This window comes from Chiloscyllium plagiosum, chromosome 34, assembly GCF_004010195.1.
Source record: "Chiloscyllium plagiosum isolate BGI_BamShark_2017 chromosome 34, ASM401019v2, whole genome shotgun sequence".
NCBI classification, from domain to species: domain Eukaryota; kingdom Metazoa; phylum Chordata; class Chondrichthyes; order Orectolobiformes; family Hemiscylliidae; genus Chiloscyllium; species Chiloscyllium plagiosum.
Window position 1 is genome coordinate 15,321,249 of NC_057743.1, and position 20,248 is coordinate 15,341,496.

General features: G+C 42.6%; 1 protein-coding gene across 3 annotated transcripts in view; it reads left to right on the plus strand.

Annotated features, from left to right (window-relative positions):
- Nucleotides 1-5,940: 5,940 nt before the first annotated feature.
- Nucleotides 5,941-20,248, plus strand: part of LOC122540228 (N-acetyllactosaminide alpha-1,3-galactosyltransferase-like) — a 39,586-nt gene continuing 25,278 nt past the window's right edge. Inside the window, exons 1-2 of one of the 3 annotated variants that reach the window (XM_043675630.1) lie at nt 5,941-6,366; nt 11,471-11,554. In XM_043675630.1, coding sequence (XP_043531565.1) covers nt 6,311-6,366; nt 11,471-11,554 — 140 coding nt within the window. In that variant the 5' untranslated portion in view covers nt 5,941-6,310. The remainder of the gene's footprint in view (nt 6,367-11,470; nt 11,555-20,248) is intronic. The other 2 variants (XM_043675631.1, XM_043675632.1) reach the window with 2 other exon arrangements.

Below are 20,248 nucleotides of genomic sequence, written 5' to 3' on the forward strand. Positions count from 1 at the left end.
TCTGACCAATAATGGAAAGCATACCAAATGCCTTCTTAACTATCATATCTACCTGCTAGTCTACTTTCAAGGAGCTATGAACCTGCACTCCAAGGTCTCTTTGTTCAGCAACATTCCCTAGGACCTTACCATTAAATCAATAAATCCGGCCCTGATGTGCTCTTCCAAATGCAGCACCTCGCATTTATCTAAATTAACCTCCATTTTCCACTCCTCAGCCCATTGGCCCATTGGTTCAAGATCCTGTTGTACTCTGTGGTGGGATGCTTGCTGTTATTAGTTGTGTATAAGAGTAGGAAAGTTATGTTGCAGCTGTACAGAACTTTTGTCAGGCCTCCCCTGGAGTACTGTGTACAGTTATGGTCTGCATACAAGAAGGACAATGCGATTGCACTGGAGAAGATGCAGAAGAGATTCAGCAGGATGTTACCTGGAACCTTTAATTCCTTTATTGTTCTAAAATCTATCTTTGCCTTGAAAATATTCAATGCGGCAGACACAACTGCTTTACTGGGCAGAGAATTCCATAGATTCACAATCCTTTGGGAGAAGACGTTCCTACTTAAATCTGCTCCCCCTAATTTTGAAGCTTTGTCCCCTAGTTCTAGTTTCACCCGCCAGTGGAAACAACCACCCTGCTTCTATCGTATTTATTCCCTTCATAACTCTATATGTTTCTTTAAGATCCCCCCTTATTCTTCTAAATCCCAATGAGTATAGTCAAAGTCTATTCAATCTCTCCTCATAAGCTAACCCTTTCAGTTTCACAATAAACCCAATGAACATCCTCTGATCCTTTCCAATGCCTTCTCAAGTAAGGAGACCAAAAGGGGACACAGTACACTAAGTGTAGCCTCATCAGGACACTATACAGCTGCAGCATAATCTCCCTATTTTTAAACTTCATCCCTCTGGCAATAAAAGACAATATTCCATTTGCCTTCTTAATTACCTGCTGCACCTGAAAACCAACTTTTTGTGACTCATACACAAGATCAGAACAGTGGGAACAGTTCTAAGGATTACTAAGGGAGTGCACACTGGTCTATAGTGAGTCTATCATCAGTGATTGGGAAACTATTAAAGAAAGTTGTGAACTAGAAAATGAATCTCCATTTAGGGAAGCAAAGTTTGATCGTGGATAGTCAGCATAACTTCGTCACAAGGAGGTCATGCCTAACAAATCTTGTAGAATTTTTCGAGGAGGTAACCAATTGTTTAGATGAGGGCATGGCAGTTGATGCAAGGACGTTGACAATTTGGGATTCTAATAAAGAAAGTAAAAGCTAATGGGATCCAAGGTAATGTTGCAAGATGCATCTAAAAATAGCTTAGCGACAAGAGATGGAGGGTTGTGATCAAAGGCTGTTTGTGTGACTGGATCCCAGTGTGCTGTGACATACCACAGGGATCAGTGCTGGCTCCCTTATTGTCTGCAATATTCATCAGTAATGTAGATCAGAAAGTGGGTGGGATGATGCTCAAGTTTGTAGATGACACAAAGACGGGTTGGGTGGTTGGCAGTGAGAAGGAAGGTCTTAGTTTACTTGAGGATAAAAACAGTTTGATTGAATTTAACCCTGATAAATGTGATGCACTTTGGAAGAATGACTCAATGAATAGCAAGACAGTAGAAAGCTCAAAACCACAGTGGAATCTTGGGGTGATTGTCTACAAATCCCTGAAGGTGGGAGGTTAATGGGGTCAATAAGAAAGCAAAGGTGACACTTGCCTTTATTAGTTGTGTATAAGGGTACGGCGCATTTTTAGATTAGATTCCCTACAGTGCGGAAACAGGCCCTTCGGCCCAACAAGTCCACACCGACCCTCTGAAGAGTAACCTACCCAGACCCATTCCCCTACTAATGCACTTATCACTACAGGCAATTTAGAATGGCTAATTCACCTGACCTGCACATCTTTTGGACTGTGGGAGGATAATGAAGCAGCTGGAGGAAACCCACACGGACACAGGGAAAATGTGCAAACTCCGAGCAGACAGTCGCCCAAAACTGCACATTATATTTACATTTTTAAAACTCTCTTTGGCAGCTGAACTGGGGAAGTGCACTTGTAGTTGTCACACTCTGATAACGGAACACAAGGTGAAGATGTGGATCATGAACAGCCCTCTCATTCCAACACTGTGATCAGGCCATTTTCACCCCATCTGTTTGTCTAATTACTTCCACTTGCTCTGATATCAGGATGTGAGTAACTATGAGCCAGATCTCAGCATTCACACTGCCAAGACTGGCTCCCATAATCATGACAGGATTTTAAGTCAACTTAAAGCAAGTCTACTCAGCTGCCAGCGTGGTAAAGGAACCAGCTTTTCTGAGCTTCTCAAATTCAAATGATGAGAGGCTGGCTAAGTTCAGTTTGTTTCTTTAAAGAACAGAAATGGTTGTGGTGGCACCTGATGGAGAAACGTCAGAGGAACAGATCCAATGGAAACATTGGATATCCTGTAATGTCCTGTAGTTGCAGAGGTCAACTGTCACATCTGCACAATTATGTGACTTACACCCAAGACAGTATGTGATATGAAGTATAAGAAAGCAGCTCTGTGACAAAGAAGTAGCTTGTTCTCTAGTTCCAAAACCACACAAGAGAAGGTGTTTAAAAACAACTGCACCAGCGTCTTGGAGAGCTTGTCTGTTGTTCTAATTCTAATGGAGCTGCAGTGTGCTGTGACAGTCACAGATCAAGAATGTTCACTAAGCGCTCGTGTGTTTGAAGATAAAAGGCAAAGTCTCTCTCTCTCTCTGTCTCTCTCTCATTGAGTGTTAGAAGTAAGTCATAACTCATCCAGACTCTGTTAAAAAGAAAACAGGATAACTCTTTCCAGCCAACTTGTAAAAGCAAGAAATTCTGGATCAACGGTGGCACGGGCGTGGCGGATTAGCCATTGAAATTGTCGGGTTATAGGGATATGTTAAACAGATGGGTTTGGGTGGGATGCTCTTTGGTGTAGACCTGATGGGCCAAATGGGATTCTAAATCTCTATAATAACCACTAGATACCCATTTCCAAACAGGAAAAGACATAATCTTCCTTTGCAACTTAAATAATTTCTTGCATCTATCCAACAGAAATAAAATGGTCCACTTTATGCCGATAAGAGCTGCTTTTGCTCCCCAAAATTATACTTGCTTTATAAAAAGGGACCTAAGGGACAATGATCTGTTCAGAGGGTGATGCGTGTATGGAATGAGCTGCCTGAGGAAGTGATGGAGGCTGGTACAACACTAAAAGGCATCTGGATGGTGATATGACTAGAAAGGGATATGGCATGACAACAGTGAAGGATCTTGGCGTGACACCATTGGATGAGTTGAACACTGCACTATTGGCCAAAGACCATAGAACATTCAGGAAGGTTACCAATGAGGGGGAAAAGGACACACACCTGGATGCCACCACCCTCAGTGAAGATTCTTAGCAAGATCCCACCCTATGGAAGGCCGTGTGGCAACTCAAGAAGAATCGAAAGAAGCGTGCTTCAAACATCTGTAAGGCTACAGTGTTTGGCAGCTGCAAGGAGCAGCTGAGAGGTAGGCAATGGGAGAAGGTGAAGCTCAGTAAGGAGCTGGAGGAAGTGAAGCAGGAACTGTAGAAAGGAAGAGGCAAAGTAGCAGAGCAGGAGCAGAGGGACCAGATGAACATGGTACACGTGGGACAGTTTCAGACCCAGAGCGATAAAGTGTACCAGGAGGCACAGCACACTGTCAGTGATCAGGACACAGAGCAAAAGGCTGTGCACAATCTGACTCACAAATACAACATCCTACAGGCTGTACTCAGAGTTCTACCACAGATAAAGAAAACAGAGCCCGCACCGTGGAACTTTCACAAAGCCAGTAAGAGGTTGAAAAATTAAAGTCCCGGCTTTCTGTGTGAATGGGAATGGCTTGTGCATTTGGGAAAATTGAATCAGATGGGGGCGGCATTGATGGGATAGACTGTGAGGAATCTGAAGAACAAGCCGGAGACACACTGAGACCGGTGAAGACTGGGGAACCCCACCCTCCCAGAGTGGATCCTTTGTCAGCCCCAGGATCTGACCCTGTCCTGATGAACCCATTGGCCACAATCCATCAGGACAATGATCCAATGAGTGATAGAGCCTGGTTTAAAGTTTCACGATTGGCGGAGATACAGATAGCATCCCTGGATTTGAGCCCACAGCTGATCCCTGTACATTTTCCATCAACAAAAGGGGCTCTCCACAGCCTCCAGGATAGTGAGGGGGGTAAACTTAAATGGTAAAGTCCCAGAGCCCCACCATCCATTCTCACTTCCTCAGTCCTCAGGATGTGGGAGGAGTGGGGTCGGTGGGGACTGCAGGCCATGAAAACAGCAATCCTTCCTAACTGTTGTAGGATACAATAGTGGAGCTAGAACAACAGGTGTTAAGAAGGATGGCCTGGGCTTGGGAGAAAGGGACTTGTGAATCAGTGCACCCCAAGGGGAAAAATGCACCCAGTAAAAGCCCCAAACCCCAGTTCCGTGTGGAACGGGTGATCAAAACAAAGGGGAGTTACTATTTGAACCATCCACCTCTGTCCGTCCATCCCACAGTGAGAGATAGGGATCAGTAGCACACAGCTCCAGGGCTGTAGCAGCCACCGCTCGGGAGGGAAATGTTACAATTATAGGGGCACAGGCACGGGGGACTGTAGGGTACTCAGGCAGTTAGCACCACCACAGGAACCCGGTTCATGCCACTGCATGATCTGGGAGACGAGCTGCAGTTAATTCGGTGGGGGAGAGCACACAACCAAATTTAGGGAGGGAATCCCACCATCTAACCCCCACCTCTGGATACACTCCCTAAGGCCGTGCCTCTCCTCAGGGGGTGTGCAACTCCAGATGGCACAGTGTAGCCACAGAATGGCCCCTGATAGACAGTGAGGTGGAAGATCGTCACACTAAGTTTTAACTGGAGGGTCAAGAACGACACTTTACATGTCCCGAGATTTTGATAACACATGGTCTGCCCATCAGAAAATTCTTTTAGATGGACCCAGTGCTTGGGTCCATCTAATACACAAACTGGCCAAAGTGTCTATAGCACAGACACAACATGTCAATCACACAACAAGGGTTTGTTTTAATCCAGATTCTGGTATCCCCGCGATTCCATGGCTAAAATGTCTGATGGAGCCTTTACTTACTGAGCTGCTACAAACACTCACTCATAAGCAGACACTGGCCCTACTCACTCATAAGCAAACACTGATCCTACTCACTCAAAAACACACAAAGCTGGTGGCAGTTTTATTGTGAGGATAACCATGCTTCAGGTGAAGTTGAAGACCTTCATGGTAATCTCAACTTTTGATGGGAATTGAACACATGCTATGGGTATCACTGGTATGGCAAACCAGTCATCCAGCCAACTGAGCTAACCACTGCCCAGAAGCTGGCCTATGGTTTAGTGCAGGGCTTCCCAAAACGGTGACTGAGGTTCAAAGTTGGACTGCCAACAACCGCTCCAATCATCCTGAAAGACGGGTCATTGATCATTTCTAACCTGGACCTTGGAATGAATCAGTCTGCAACACTCAGATGTGGACAACTCTTTGCAGTGGAAAACCAGCAAGCTTTGGACCTAAAGCAATGGGACAGTTAGGTTCAGGAAGATTAGTGTAAAGGATGGATGGATTAAGCTAAAAGGTGACATTTAAAATCCTTTCTGATACTGAAGAACAGTCATATTGGAACGAAATTTTAAAGATTTCTTTGTCCACAGATGTTGCTAGACCTGTGGAGTTTCTTCAGCACTTTGTTCCCATTCCAAATACCTTCATACACATACCTGAGCCAGATGATAGTGGTAAAACCTGAAACAGGTAAAGATACAACTTAATTACTGAGCGTTTGTTAAAAGTGGGGGGCGGGCAGAAGTGAGGTGGAGTTTACCAGTTGTAATTTTCATTTCAGTCACGAGGTCGACATTTTTTGGAGGAGAACAAACCTCAAACAAAAACTCGCAACATAATCGTTTCTTTTTTTAAAAAAAATTGATTGCTGTTCTGTGTTCGCTGCTGTTAATTCCTTCCACAGAGATACATGCCCTTTAATCGTAAAAGCCGAGGATATTCTCTCCTAGTTATGAATCTATCAACACTGCCTGTAGGCTGAATAGTGTCTAACAGATCGGTGTAGTTGGATTTTGATGAGCTCTCCCAACTGGGTGAATTCACAATCAAACTTCTGCTTCAACTCTGCACAACTGGAGGCAACAGTTCAGAAAGTGGAAAGGCTGCAAGGTAGACTGATCTTATTTCAAGAGGGATCTGTATGTTTTTAAAACTAAAACTCCCTTTAATGGCTCCAAGGTGGTTCTCCCGTGTAAAGTGAGTATTTTTTTTATTTGTACGTGTCTGAATTATTTTTAAGCTTTTGGACCTATTTCTGTCTGTCTGACCCACAATATCTCTCACTGTTTTAAAGATTATTCGGAAAATTAAAGACGCTACAGCAAGGATTCTGAGCATTTTAGTTCAGATGGTTTCAAAGTGCAGGAGAAATTAATTTTGTTTTTTATGAGTTTTCAGCAGGGAATACTTTTTTTTCCTGCAAATATTAAATAGCAGTTTGGAGAGATCAGAAGAGCAGTGCACGGGCTACATTTTAAATGTGAAAAAGTCGGTGTTGGGAGGATTTGGTTTGATGGCATTTAGTTTCATTGTTTGTCTTTGGTTTCTTACCCACTGGCCTCTTTTTCTTTTAAAAAATATCAAGTTACACAATGAGAGAAAGGTGTCTAACTCAATGTCTTCTGTATGGTAGAGGATACAATCAAAAGGGACCTCTGTAACCCGTCATTGTTTGAAACAAGTAAATGAAGCGCACTGTTTGTGATTTGCAGTAAATCCAGGTTTATCACCTTTTTGTTTCGTTGTCAAACTATTCTGGTTAATTTGGATCAATGTGGTCGAGAACTACTTCAAATGGGGGGGGGGGGGGAGCGGAGGGAATGGATGTTTTTAATAACTACAACTTTTAACACCTATAAATGAGTTATCTTCAATCTCTTACAACACACATTTATTTTCCCCCTTCCCTACTCCAAAAGTGAGTGGGCACTTGTTGCCAGCACCTCTTCCTTTATCAGCCTCAGCTTTCTTCGAGCTCTGCCCTTGTGAACATAATGAACTCATCATGAACCATATATCAAATTTGGGAACTGTGTGTTTGTGATTTCATGCAAAGCCATTGTATTTACTTATCTGCACTGTAGTCATTGCACTTATTCTAGTGATCACTAGTTTGGTCACTCTCCTAGTACATTCCTCATTCTCTTTGAAAGAGTTTTAACTTGCTCAGAAATACTATTACTCACCTTTGACTGTTGGGACTTCAACTCGGGCTTCCTGGTTCAGAGGACACTACTGCTTTGCCACGACAGCCCTACAGTCGTTTTTACTTTGTAAATTTTATGCAAAACAATTTGAATTGAATATTTTGAGCTGTTGGAGCAAATTTATACATTTACAGTGTTATGTGTCATGAGAAAAGAGAGCATTTAACCTCAAATTTGAAGTCTGTTAAACTTTTTTTTAGTAGATTTGTCTCTGACAAAACTTCCTTCCAATCTAAACAAAATTCTGCAGATGTTAGACATCTGAGGTAGAAACAGTGTGGTGGTGAAACTCAGGAGATCTGGCAGCTAGAGAAAACGACTTAACTTCAAGAAATGGTAAAAACAATGACTCCAGATGCTGGAAACCAGATTCTGGATCAGTGGTGCTGGAAGAGCACAGCAATTCAGGCAGCATCCGAGGACAGGCAAAATCGACGTTTCGGGCAAAAGCCCTTCATGCTTTATTCCTGATGAAGGGCTTTTGCCCAAAACATCGATTTTGCCTGTCCTCGGATGTTGCCTGAATTGCTGTGCTCTTCCAGCACCACTGATCCAGATTCAAGAAATGGTGTCAAGTTGGACTCAATGTTAACTCGCTATCTCTCTCCATAGGTGCTGCAGGAGTTTCTTCAACACTTTATATTACTTTCTTGCTGTTTTTAGAAAAGACCAGAATTGTGTTTAATAAGCAAAGGAGCTTTTGATTTATCCATTGTTTATTTTTATATTATCACTGTAGAAGCCTGTACTAATTATAAACTCTCTTGGTAATTTTAAATTCTCTCACTCTCTTGGTAGTTTCAAATTCAATTTCGATTTGACTGTCCTTGTATTTCAAAATTCTCACCTTGACCTTTAGATTACCCCATGGTGTTGCTCCTTATTTCAAAATTTGCTTTCAGTTCAACAGCCTTCAGATACATCCTGAGCCATACAAATTTAAATCACTCCATAATTGGTCACAGTGCCTAGGCCCTACCTGTTAGTGTTCCCTCTTTAAGTCTCCCTATCTTTTAATCTCTTTCTCTCCCTCTCTGAGAAGCTACTTAAAACCTATCTCTTTGACTGAACCTTTGGTCTTTTGCCTCAGTATCCCCTTCTGACTTGGTATCAAATTTTATTTTGCTGAGGGTGCCTTGTGACCAAACTAAAAGTGTTGTGAAGATGCAAGCTGTTGTTCAGAAAGATGTTATTAGTAGGTCCTGCATTCAAATTTGCATTAACTGAGGTAGTTGGAGAACATTGCTGAATCAACAAGTTCGAATTATTCTCTCTCATTTGTAATGGAAATGAGCAACGGTTGGCTTTTACCACTGTTTTATATTCAAGGAAAGTTTTCAAAGAATAATTGTCAAAGCCTGAAAAGAAATTGCTGAGTATCACTGCTGTTAGCAGACTGGGATGTTCGACTGTATCTCCTCAATTCCAGTGTTGAGTCCATGAATATAAAAGTAGGTGAAGCAGCTTTTCCAGCGACAGCAGTCCCTGGGTGGCAGTTCTGTCAGAGGAGAGTTCCAGAAAATTGGAAGCAGACCCTTGGCACTCATTTGCAGTTCTTGACTGAAGAATCAAATTTTACTTTTGGAAGAGAGGGGCAGAGTTTTCCTAGAGCTGTTTGACAAAACAAATCAGCTAAGTGTTCTGTGACTGATGGTTGCTGCTAGTTGAACATCCACCTCTGCCATTTTCGTGCAGTGAATCTCCTGTCCACCACAGAGGGATTTCAGATTGAAAGTAGTGTGTAGGGTGTTCTGAGGCATCCATGATCTAGGTTTGGCACTAAGTTCCAACAGCATTGCCCAACTAGTGTCCAGCTCCAATTATTTACTGCTTTTGATTTTCAGCTAACCTTTTTCTTTATTGAAAAGAAGCTTGCTCTTGGTGTTCATGTGAAAACTGCAAGGCTGCATTTTTGTCCGCAGTTACTGTTGAGGACTTTCAGAATTGCTGCTTTTAGGTCACCATGGTAATTGGTCTGCTGGAGGGATCCTGTACTGCAATGTTCAATGGAGTTCTACATAAGTAGTGCACTGACTTACTTATAAAAGGTCAATGGATTTCCCTGACAATATCTCTGAAACCTGCAGAGTTAGTTATTACCGGGACCAGTTTTTTTTTATTGTTATATATCCCTCCAATTTGCAATGACCATAAACACCAGAAGTTACAAAGTCGAAAGTTACAAAGTGAACATGTTACCACAGTAATTATTTTGAAGCAACTGAATTATTGTGTGCCAGAGCCCACATTCTACGTGGTGGGCTACTCTCAGTGAAAATGTTGATGTGCTCATATGCCTCAGATATCCGTGGCTGACATTGAATCCTTCATCTTCAGCCATGGGTCTCTGGAAACAGTGATAGCTAGTCACACCCTTCCTTTGCTATTCCAAAGTATGACCTGTGAGTTGAAATAGCTAAGGTGCCCTGAATCACCAATGGAGACTTGTCTGTGCTCTCTTTCTCTCTAACTTGTGCTCATGTGTGCATTGCCCCTCCCTTGCTTCACCCTTTGTGACATTTGGTAGGACGGAAAGCATGTTTTATTTCCCGGGGCAACGTTTTGGCTTTCAGAGATTCCTTTTTCTTGTTTTCACGAACTCACTTGTTAGCTGATCCAGTCATGTAATGTTTTAGTGTTGATGTGGGGAATTTGGACTGAAGCAGAATTAGAAGAATTCATCAAATCTCCAATTACCAATTCACCATTCAACTTCAAGCTACAACTCACCTGAAATTCTCTCAACACCATGGTATTTCATTTTAGTACAGGACAATAGGCACGCATTTTTCTCAGAATAACTAATAGACATCTGCGCATGTAAAGCCTTTTCCCTAAACACACCTTCCACATACTCTGAGATCACAATTATGGAGTGGCAGAGGCTGAGTGATGACCTTAGAGGTTTATAAAATCACGAGGGGCATGGATAAATAGTCAAGGTCTTTTTCCGCAAGGTAGTGGAGTCCAAAACTCAAGGGCATAGGTTTAACGTGAGAGGGAAAAGATTTAAAAGGGACCTAAGGGGCAACATTTTCATGCAGAGGATATGTTTGGATAGAACGAGCTGCCAGAGGAAGTGGTGGAGGCTGGTATTATTACAACACCTAAAAGGCATCAGAATGGCTATATGGATAGGAAGAGTTTAGAGGGATATGGGCCAAATGATGGCAAATGGGACTAGATTAATTTAGGGGAAATTATCTGGTCGGCATGGACGAGTTGGATCGAAGGGTCTGTTTCCGTGCTGTACGTCTCTGACATTCTTATTGTGTAGGTACAAAGAGACTGGAACATTTCAAACATGTAGTGTACCAAACTTATATGGCCACCATTCCCAACCCTTCCCATTTGCAGCCTCTTTTCCACACTCCTTCCTTTTGCAAGCCTGGTTACCTTCTCTCTTTCTTCTCCCACTCCACCCTCTTGCAACTGAAGAGTGATTAGATAGAGATAAATATGATACAGTAAGAATAACAGCAGTTGTGTACTGGATCCTGAGAAATGAGAAGGAACAGTCTGTACCACAAAGAGAGATGTGCTCCTTCACAGTACAGCATGTATTATCATGTAAATAAAGAGTGTTGCAGGAACTAATCAAATACCAATGATAATCACTTTTAGCAGAGGAAATCTTCATGCAGTAGACCAGTGTTAGCTGACATGATTCTAAATAGAATTCAATAGGGGGGTTCAGAAACACCACTCTCCAACCTCTCTCTCTCTGAAGCTCCTCTCATCACAAAACCCTCAGAACTCTCACTTTTCCAGCAACAGGCCTGGACTCTCTTCTGCTGCTTCTCTGGCAACAGCCCCTGGCCGATTCTGAGGGTGGGTGAGTGCACCAGTTGAGGTGAAGGATGCAATGTGAACCACCTGATGTGTCTGTTCAGAGGACTGTTGCTAGCACAGATATGATGGGCCTGTATCTTTTCTATGGTTCTATAGTTCTTCTGGTTCAATATCTGGAATAACTACATTTTAGATGGCATGGCTTGTGGAAGAAAACAGCAGTGAAGATGGGATCAGCTGAAGGAGCTGTCCTGTGTCTAAGATTCACCCAGATGTCTGACTCTGGCTGTTTGTTTATTCAGATACCTGGTGATGAAATGGAAATTCATTTTATTATTCCTCACGATCTTCGTCATCAATCCAGAATTGGGCCTCGTTTTCTTCAGGTAGGCCCTTCCTCTTCCTGAGTCCTGGAATGCTGGGTTAATAACTTGTTTCCCTGAATTTTCACAATGGTGGTTGAGCTCTTCTTGGCCTTTGTGTGCCTATTTTAGGCTAGTAGTGAGTGTGACTCTTCTAATCATTATTCAGTGACATCCCCTGGAAAATATCTTGATGAATATAAGACTGGTGTCAGCCAAGATTGTTCCGACTGTAAAATAAAGCATTTGATATTTGCTTTCTATGTGCAGGTAAGTGGGCAAATGGTTTTATTTTGTACAAGTATCTGCCAAAAAAAGTCAATTTCAAGTGAGGGTATCAAACCTCTAAGTCAAAAAATGTGGTGTTGGAAAAGCATAGCCGGTCAGGCAACATCCGAGGAGCACGGGAATCAATGTTCGAACATAAACTCTTCATCAGGAATGTTGGAGGGGAGTGCTCAAGGTGGCTGAGAGATAAATGGAAGGAGGGATGGGGCAGAGGGGAAGGTAGCCGGGAATTCAATAGGTAGATGAAATTGGGGGGGTGATGGCGAGGAGAGGGTGGAGCGGATAGGTAGGAAGGAAGATGGACAGGTAGGACAGTTCAAGAGGGCAGTGCTGAGTTAGAGGGTTGGATCTGGGATAAGATGGGTACAGAGGAAATGAGGATACTAGTGAAATCAACATTGATCCTGTGTGGTTGGAGGATCCCATGGTGGAAGATGAGGCATTCTACCTCCAGGCGTTGGATGACTAGAGTTTGACGGTGAAGGAAGCCAAGGATATCTTTTTTTTCTTTGCTGACAGAAACAATTGTGGTTATGTTCTGCAACTGTGGAGTTGAATTTGTTTGACACAATTCTAGAAGTCAGGTCGTCACAAAGGACAATACCCCTTTCTCTGTAGCCCCAAACTAGGACTTGCGATAACCAAACTAGGAATGATGAGGAATCTAGCACTCAATTACCCCTGCTAATGTAGGAGTGTGGGCGCCTTGTGATCACTGAGCTAGGATGGCATAGTGCTGATGTGACAGGAGGCGTTAACAATGGGTGTACTGAGACAAAATTACATTGATTCAGAGGTTCTGCTTTGTTCTCAGATGGTGAAAATATGTGGGATGGCATTTTAGCCTGAGGATTAACTTTGACAAATCAATTGTATGTATCTCTCTTGTGTGCTCTCTCTCATGACTGATAACAGACAGATGAGAAAGGTGCTGGAAAAGCACAACAGCAGTGGGGGCAAGTGCAGAAGCAAGTAGGCGGCACGGTGGCAGTGGGCGGCACGGTGGCACAGTGGTTAGCACTGCTGCCTCACAGCGCCAATTCCCGCCTCAGGCGACTGACTGTGTGGAGTTTGCACATTCTCCCCGTGTCTGCGTGGGTTTCCTCCGGGTGCTCCGGTTTCCTCCCACAGTCCAAAGATGTGCAGATTAGGTGAATTGGCCATGCTAAATTGTCCGTAGTGTTAGGTAAGGGGTAAATGTAGGGGTATGGGTGGGTTGCGCTTCGGCGGGTCGGTGTGGACTTGTTGGGCCAAAGGGCCTGTTTCCACACTGTAAAGTAATCTAATCTAATCTAATCTAATCTAAAAAGTAGATAAGCACGTAATTCTTATGGTTTTGCCGGCGCCATCCCAGTACTGGTTGTTTTCCTGGAGTTGGGTTCGGGGATAGAAGGGCTCCCCCCCCTCCCTGCAAGTGGCAGGCAGCCAATTCAGGTAGGTAAAAGGCCAATTACTAGTAGCCTCAGGACATGGTCAGTCAAATGGATGTAGCCTGTCAAAGACAAACAGGTCAATCAAGCTTTGAAATCACACCTGACCACAGCCGTGGCCATTCGTTCATTGAAGGCTTTACAAGTACTACCTCAGATGGAGATGTGACAGTCTTTTCCTTGGCTGTGAAGATGAGGGTCCAACACCTACAGCTGCAGGACTTATTAATTTTGATCCTTCAAACTTTAAGACATCACCCATTGTTGTTAGTTGGATGATGAACGTGCTGTCAAGGTACTAGTTATCCCAATAAGGGGAAATTAGTATTGGCAGCCATTCTCAATGAGGTGCAGACTCCTTTTTGCTGTTGATGTGACACAGAATCCTGCCGTGATATAACGAGATTCATCATGATGTAACTGATAATGTGAGTCTGATATTTGTAAGAGAGAAAACACCAGCCTGGAATGAGTATGTGAACAGAGAGGTCTTCGACACTACACTAGGGACCATTGCTTAATAAGCTATGTATAAGTTTAAATGAAGAAATGTATATACATAAGGAGTTAACAAGTCAGGCTTCAAGATAAAGATCAAGCAGCCTCAGGCACTATGTATATGCAGACATCCACAGACCATCATTCAAAATGTGTAGGTGGTTGTTTGTTTGTGTCCAACTATCTCAATGCCAGGGTGTTGTTCAAGTTTCTCAAGGTGGTTTCTGAGACCCAGGAATCTTCAAATGCTGCATCAATGATCTTCCGTTCATCATAAAGTCAGTGGCGGGATGTTTGATGATTGGACAGTCTGCAGTACAATTTGTACCACCTCAAACCCATCAAACAGCCTGTTCCAAAATGCAGCAAGACCTGAACAACATTCAGGCCAGGCTTGACATGTAAAAATCAAATCATGTGAATGATCATCTCAAATAGGACGAGACAAATTTATAATCTCCTCTCGATGTTCAATGGTGTTAGCATCACAGAATCACTCACTATCAACAGACTGTGAGTTATCCTTGACCAAAAATTGAACTGGACCAGCCATGTCCTGTAACTGCAAGAGTAGGTCAAAGGCTAGGAATTCAGAGATGAGTAACACATCTCCTTGTTTTCCAAAGCCTCTATACAATCTACGCAGTACCATTCAGGAAGGTTATGGAGTACTCTCCACTTGATTGGATGAGTGCGGCTTCAATAACACTCAAGAAGCTCGACACCACGGAAGTCAAAGCATCCCACTGGTTGATACCCCATCTACAGCTTCCACGTCTACTCCCTTCACCACGGACACTCAGTAATAGCAGTGTGTACCATCGACAAGATGCACTGCGACAACTCACCAAGGCTCCCTGGACACCTTCCAAACCCCCCACACACACAAAAAATGGTGGATGGGAGAATATCCTGGCTATAATAGAGCCATAGAGATGTACAGCATGGAAACAGACCCTTCGGTCCAACCCGTCCACGCTGATCAGACATCCCAACCCAATCTAGTCCCACCTGCCAGCACCTGGCCCATATCCCGCCAAATCCTTCCTATTCATATACCCATCCAAGTGCCTCTTAAATGTTGTAATTGTACCAGCCTCCACCACATTCTCTGGCAGCTCATTCCATACACGCACCACCCTCTGCATGAAAAAGTTGCTCCTTAGGTCTCTTTTATATCTTTCCCCTCTCACCCTAAACCTATGCCCTCTACTTCTGGACTCCCCGATCCCAGGGAAAAGACTTTGTCTATTTATCCTATCCATGCCCCTCATAATTTTGTAAACCTGTATAAGGTCACTTCTCTTTGTTTTTGAGTTTTTTTAGTATAGGAGCTGATTTCCTCACTTTCTTAGAGCAGTAATTATTGTTTTTATAAATTTTCTTGTATTGTTTTGGATATGTTTTTTTAAAAATAAACATTCAAAACGCCAATACTTCAAATGGGAGAAAAAAACACGAGTGAGAGACAAAGTTTTGGGAGAGTGATCACATGGAGAGGTCAGAGAATAGCGCTAGAAATCAACAAAAATGTAATTTTCTTTTTCAAGAAGATATTCAGTTTTGGATCACTGGGACCTCTTCTGGGTAGAAGCAACTTATGTTACAAGGGCAATTAGAAAGGGACCAATATCCCCCAGGCGGGGAGATTTGCTCGTGCTACAGAGGAGGCTTTAACAAGGTAGGTGGGACAAAGAGAGATAAGTCTGAGACTGGTACAGCAGAGAAGAGGAGCAAGTTAAATAGTCAAGGTAGGCAAGAACAAAGCAGAGAATGGGGTAAGATTGATAAATTTAAACAGCATTTATTTCAATGCAAGAGGCCTAATTGCTAAGGCAGATGAACTCAGGACATGGTTGGGAACATAGGACTGGGATATCATCACTATTGTAAAAATGTAGCTCAGGGAGGGGCAGGACCAGCAACTTAATGCTCCAGGGTATAGATGCTGCAGGAAAGATGGGAGTGGGGGCGTGGTATTTTTAGTTTGGGATAACATTATGGCTATACTTGGGAAGATACTCTTGGGAGAATGTCTAATGAAGTTATTGAGTGGAACTGAGAAATGACAAAGGGATGATCATCTTATTGACATTGTACTATAAACCCCCAATAGTCAGCAGGAAATCGAGAAGCAAATATGTGAGGAATTCTCAGATATCTGTAAGACTAATAGGGGATGGGGGATTTTTTACTTCCAAACATAGATTAGGACTGCCATAGTGTTAAGGACTTGGATGGAGAGGAATTTGATCAAGAACATTTTCCTATTCATAATGTAGATATACTGACTTGAAGTGCAAAACCTGACCTTCTCTTGGGAAATAAGACAGAGGAAGTAACTGAGATGTCAGTGGGTGAGCACTTTGAGGCTAGTAATCATAATTCTATTAGCTTTTAAATAGTTATGGCAAAGGATAGACTTGATCTAAAAGTTAAAGTTCTATATTGGAGTAAAGCCAATTTTGATGGTATTAGGCAAGAACTTTCAAGTGTTGATGGGGGAGGTAAATGGGCAGTTGGAAAGTAGGAGGCCACTAAAAAATGAGATGAGAGTTCAGAGACAGTATGTTTCTGTGAGGGTGAAAGGCAAAGCTGGTAGGTGTAGGGAATGCTGGATGATGAGAAAAATTGAGACTCTGGTCAAGAAAAAGGTGGAGGCATATGTGAGGCATAGACAGTTGAAATCAAGTGAATCCCTAACAGTAGGGACAGTAGGTGTATCCTCGAGAGGGAAAGCAGGAAGGCAACAAAGGGGAAACAAGATATCTTTGGCAAATAGTGTCAAGGAGAATCCAAAGAGATTCTACAAATACACGAAGGGAAAAGGAGTAAGTAGGGAGAGAATAGGGCCTCTTAAAGAGCAAGACTGTCTGTGTGGAACCGCAGATGGGTGAGATACTAAATGAGCATTTCATGTCAGTATATACCATGGAGAAGGATATGGAAACTGGAAAACTTGGGGAAATAATTAATGATAGCTTGAAAAGTGCTTTATTACAGAGGAGGAGATGCTGGACATCTTAATACACATAAAGTTGGGTAAATCCTTGGGACTTGATTGGGTGTATCCCAGCACTTTGTGAGAAGCTAGGGAAGAAGCTGGGCTCCTTTCGGAGATATTTGTATCATCGATAGCCACCGGTGAGGTGCCAGAATACTGGAGATTGCTAACGTGGTGCCATTATTTCTGAAAGGTGGCAAGGAAAAGCCAGGGACCTACAGACCAGTGAGCCTGATGTCAGTGATGGGTAAGTTATTGGAGAGGATTCTGAGGGACAGGATTTACATGCATTTGGATAGGCAAGGACTGATTAGGGTAGTCAACATGGCTTTGCGAATGGGAAATCATGTCTCACAATCTTGATTAAGCTTTTTGAAGGAGTGACAAAGAAGATTGAAGGCTGAGTAGTAGATATGGTCTATATGGGCTTCAGCTAGTCATTTGATCAGGTGCTGCACTGGTTAGCAAAGTTAAATCACATGGAATCCAGGGGGAGCTAGCCAACTAGATACAAATTTGGTTTGAAGGTAGGTGACAGAGGGTGGTGCTGTAGGGCTGTTTTTCTGAATGAAGGCCTGTGACCAGTGGTGTTCCTCAAGGATTGGTGCTGGGTCCTCTGCTTTTCATCATTTATATCAATGATTTGGATGTGAATAAAGGAGGTATGGTTAGTCAGTTTGCAGATGACTCCAAAATTGATGGTGTAGTGGACAGCGAAGAAGGTTACATCAGTGTACAATGGGACCTTGATCAGATGGGCCGAGGAGTAGCCGATAGTTTAATTTAGACATATGTGAGGTGTTGTATTATGGTAAGGCAAATCAGGGCAGGACTTGTACAATTAATGGTAGGGTCCTGGACAATGTTGTCAAACAAAGGGACCTAGGGGTGCAGGTGCATAGTTCCTTGAAAGTGGCATCGCAGATAGATAGGATAGTGAAGAAAGCATTTGGCATGCTTGCCTTCAATGGTCAATACATTGATTATCTGAGTTGGGAAGTCATGTTGTGGCTGTACAGGGCATTTGTTAGGTTACTTCTGGAATGCTGCATTCAGTTCTGGTCTCCTGCTGTGGGAAGGATGTTGTTAAACTTGAAACGATTCAGAAAAGATTTACAAGGATGTTGTTGGGATTGGAGGGTTTAAGCTATAGGGAGAGGCTGAATAGGCTGGGGCTTTTTTCCTTGGAGCATTGGAGGGTGAGGGATGACCTTTATATAGGTTTATGAAATCATGAGGGGCATGGATAGGGTGAATAGAGAAGGTCTTTTTCCCAGGGTAGGCGAGTCCAAAACTGGAAGGTTTGGGTTTAAGGTGAGAGAGGAAAGATTTAAAAGGGACCTGCGGGTTAACTTTTTCAAGCAGAGAGTAATGTGTATATGGAATGAGTTGCCAGAGGAAGTGGTAGAGGCAAGTACAATTACAACATTTAAAAGACATCTGGATGGGTATATGAATAGGAAGGGTTTAGAGGGATATGGGCCAACTGCTAGCACATGGGACTACATCAGTTTAAGATATCAGACTAGTTAGACCAAAAAGTCTGTTTCTGTGCTGTAGGATTCTATGACTATGACTCTATCACCTAGAAGAACAAGGGTAGCAAACATATAGAAATAACACCACCTGTAAGTTCCCTTCCAAGTCACACACCATCCTGACTTAGAAATATCTCAACTTCACCAACAATGGATCAAAATCCTGGAACACTCTCCTTAATAGAGCCGTTGGTGCATCTTCACAATGTGGCCTGCAGTAGTTTAATAAGAGGGCTCATTATTACCTTCCCAGGACAATTAGAGATGGGCATTAAATGGCAGTCTAGCCAATATATCCATATCCCATGAAATAATTTAAAATGTAGTTCCTCTACGATTAAAGCTTACTTTTAAAAAACCAAATGGGAACGAGCACATTAGAAAAGATCACTGAACCCAAAAATGTTGCTCTTTGACCACAAATGCAAACTAATTTCTATTTATATAGTATTTTGAAGCACTGTATTTCTCCCCCCGTATACTTTCGTAATGAGAATGATCTCCCAAAATGAGCAAATCCTGTCTCAACTGTTTTGCATCCAACTATAAAATGAGTGCATCATTTTAAGTGGACGAGCTGAGTTGGCCCAAATTAGTTAACAACTGAGATGATGTGATCGAAGTTACACATCCAAATTTTCTAATGATATAAAGGTGGCATTGTAAGCAAGAGCAGATTCAGATGTTTGATTTCCTCATTCTCCTTGGGTTACTGTACTTTATCATTTACAGAATCCATTATCTTGATCTTCTGTTTCATTTGTCTTGGATAATGCAAACCTCATATTTAAAATGTTATTTTATTCTGTGATTGCCGAGAAGTTTCCCGATGCCTCCAGCTCTTGTTTACTCCAGTTTGTCCTTTGTTACTAGATATAACAGTGATTCCTCTTTTGGACTCCTTGTGTACTTTGTCTGGACAGTGTCCTGAACAAACTGTGTGAACGTCCATTTTCTTTTTCCCTTTTCCATTTGTCATCCTGTCAGTTTGTTTTTAGAGTATTGGAAATCTGACAAGATTATGAAATCATTTGTTTACTCATTTTGTGTCATGTTAAGCATTTTTTCCCTCATTGGTACTGACTGTAACAGAACAAAATGTTATAAGTTTGTGTTCTTTGGCTGGGCTCTCATTATGCTTCTTCACTTACCTGCTCTGACTCAGGTTTGAGTGACATTTCACTATCCACTTCATCTGATATTTGTAATCTCAATCAATTTCAGCATGCTATTGTAATACCTTCCACAGTTGCAGATACCTAGTCAATTATTTCTGGAACATGACTTGTAATGCCACTCATGATTTTGGTTTTAACCATTGTACCAACCATTTGTTCAATTGGCTTTACAAAATCTCACCCTTCCTCTTTGGTTTACTGTAGTCACATGTACCTGAGTACAGTAAAAAGCTTTGTTTGCAAGCGGTACAGGTAGATCATAATAAGTAAGGACATACAGAGCATAGGGTGCTTTGTCAGAGTGAGGCATATAGATTACACTGCACAGGAGGTGCAGGAGGCAAGATCAACATTAACAGATCAGTATTATTTCGAGTTAGAGCCCATTTGTCAGTCTGATAATGGCAGGAAAAAAGCTATTCTTAAACTTGTTGGTGCGTGCGTTCAAATTTCTGTATCTTCTGCCTTACAGAAGAGGTTGTAAGATAGCATTACTCGATAGGAGGGGTTTTTGATGATGTTGGCAGCCTTTCCACGGCAACGAGAAGTTTAAATGGAGTCAGTGGATGGAAGGTTGGCTTCCGTGATGGTCTGGGCTGTGCACACAACCTTCTGTAGTTTCCTACGGTCCTGGGCAGAGCAGTTGCGGTACCAGGCTGTTATGCGCCCGGATAATTTGCTTTCAATGGTGCCTCTGTAGAAGTTAGCGAAGGACATGCCAAATTTCCTGAGCCGTCTGAGGAAGATGAGGCATTTTTGTGGCTACTTGACTGTCACATCTA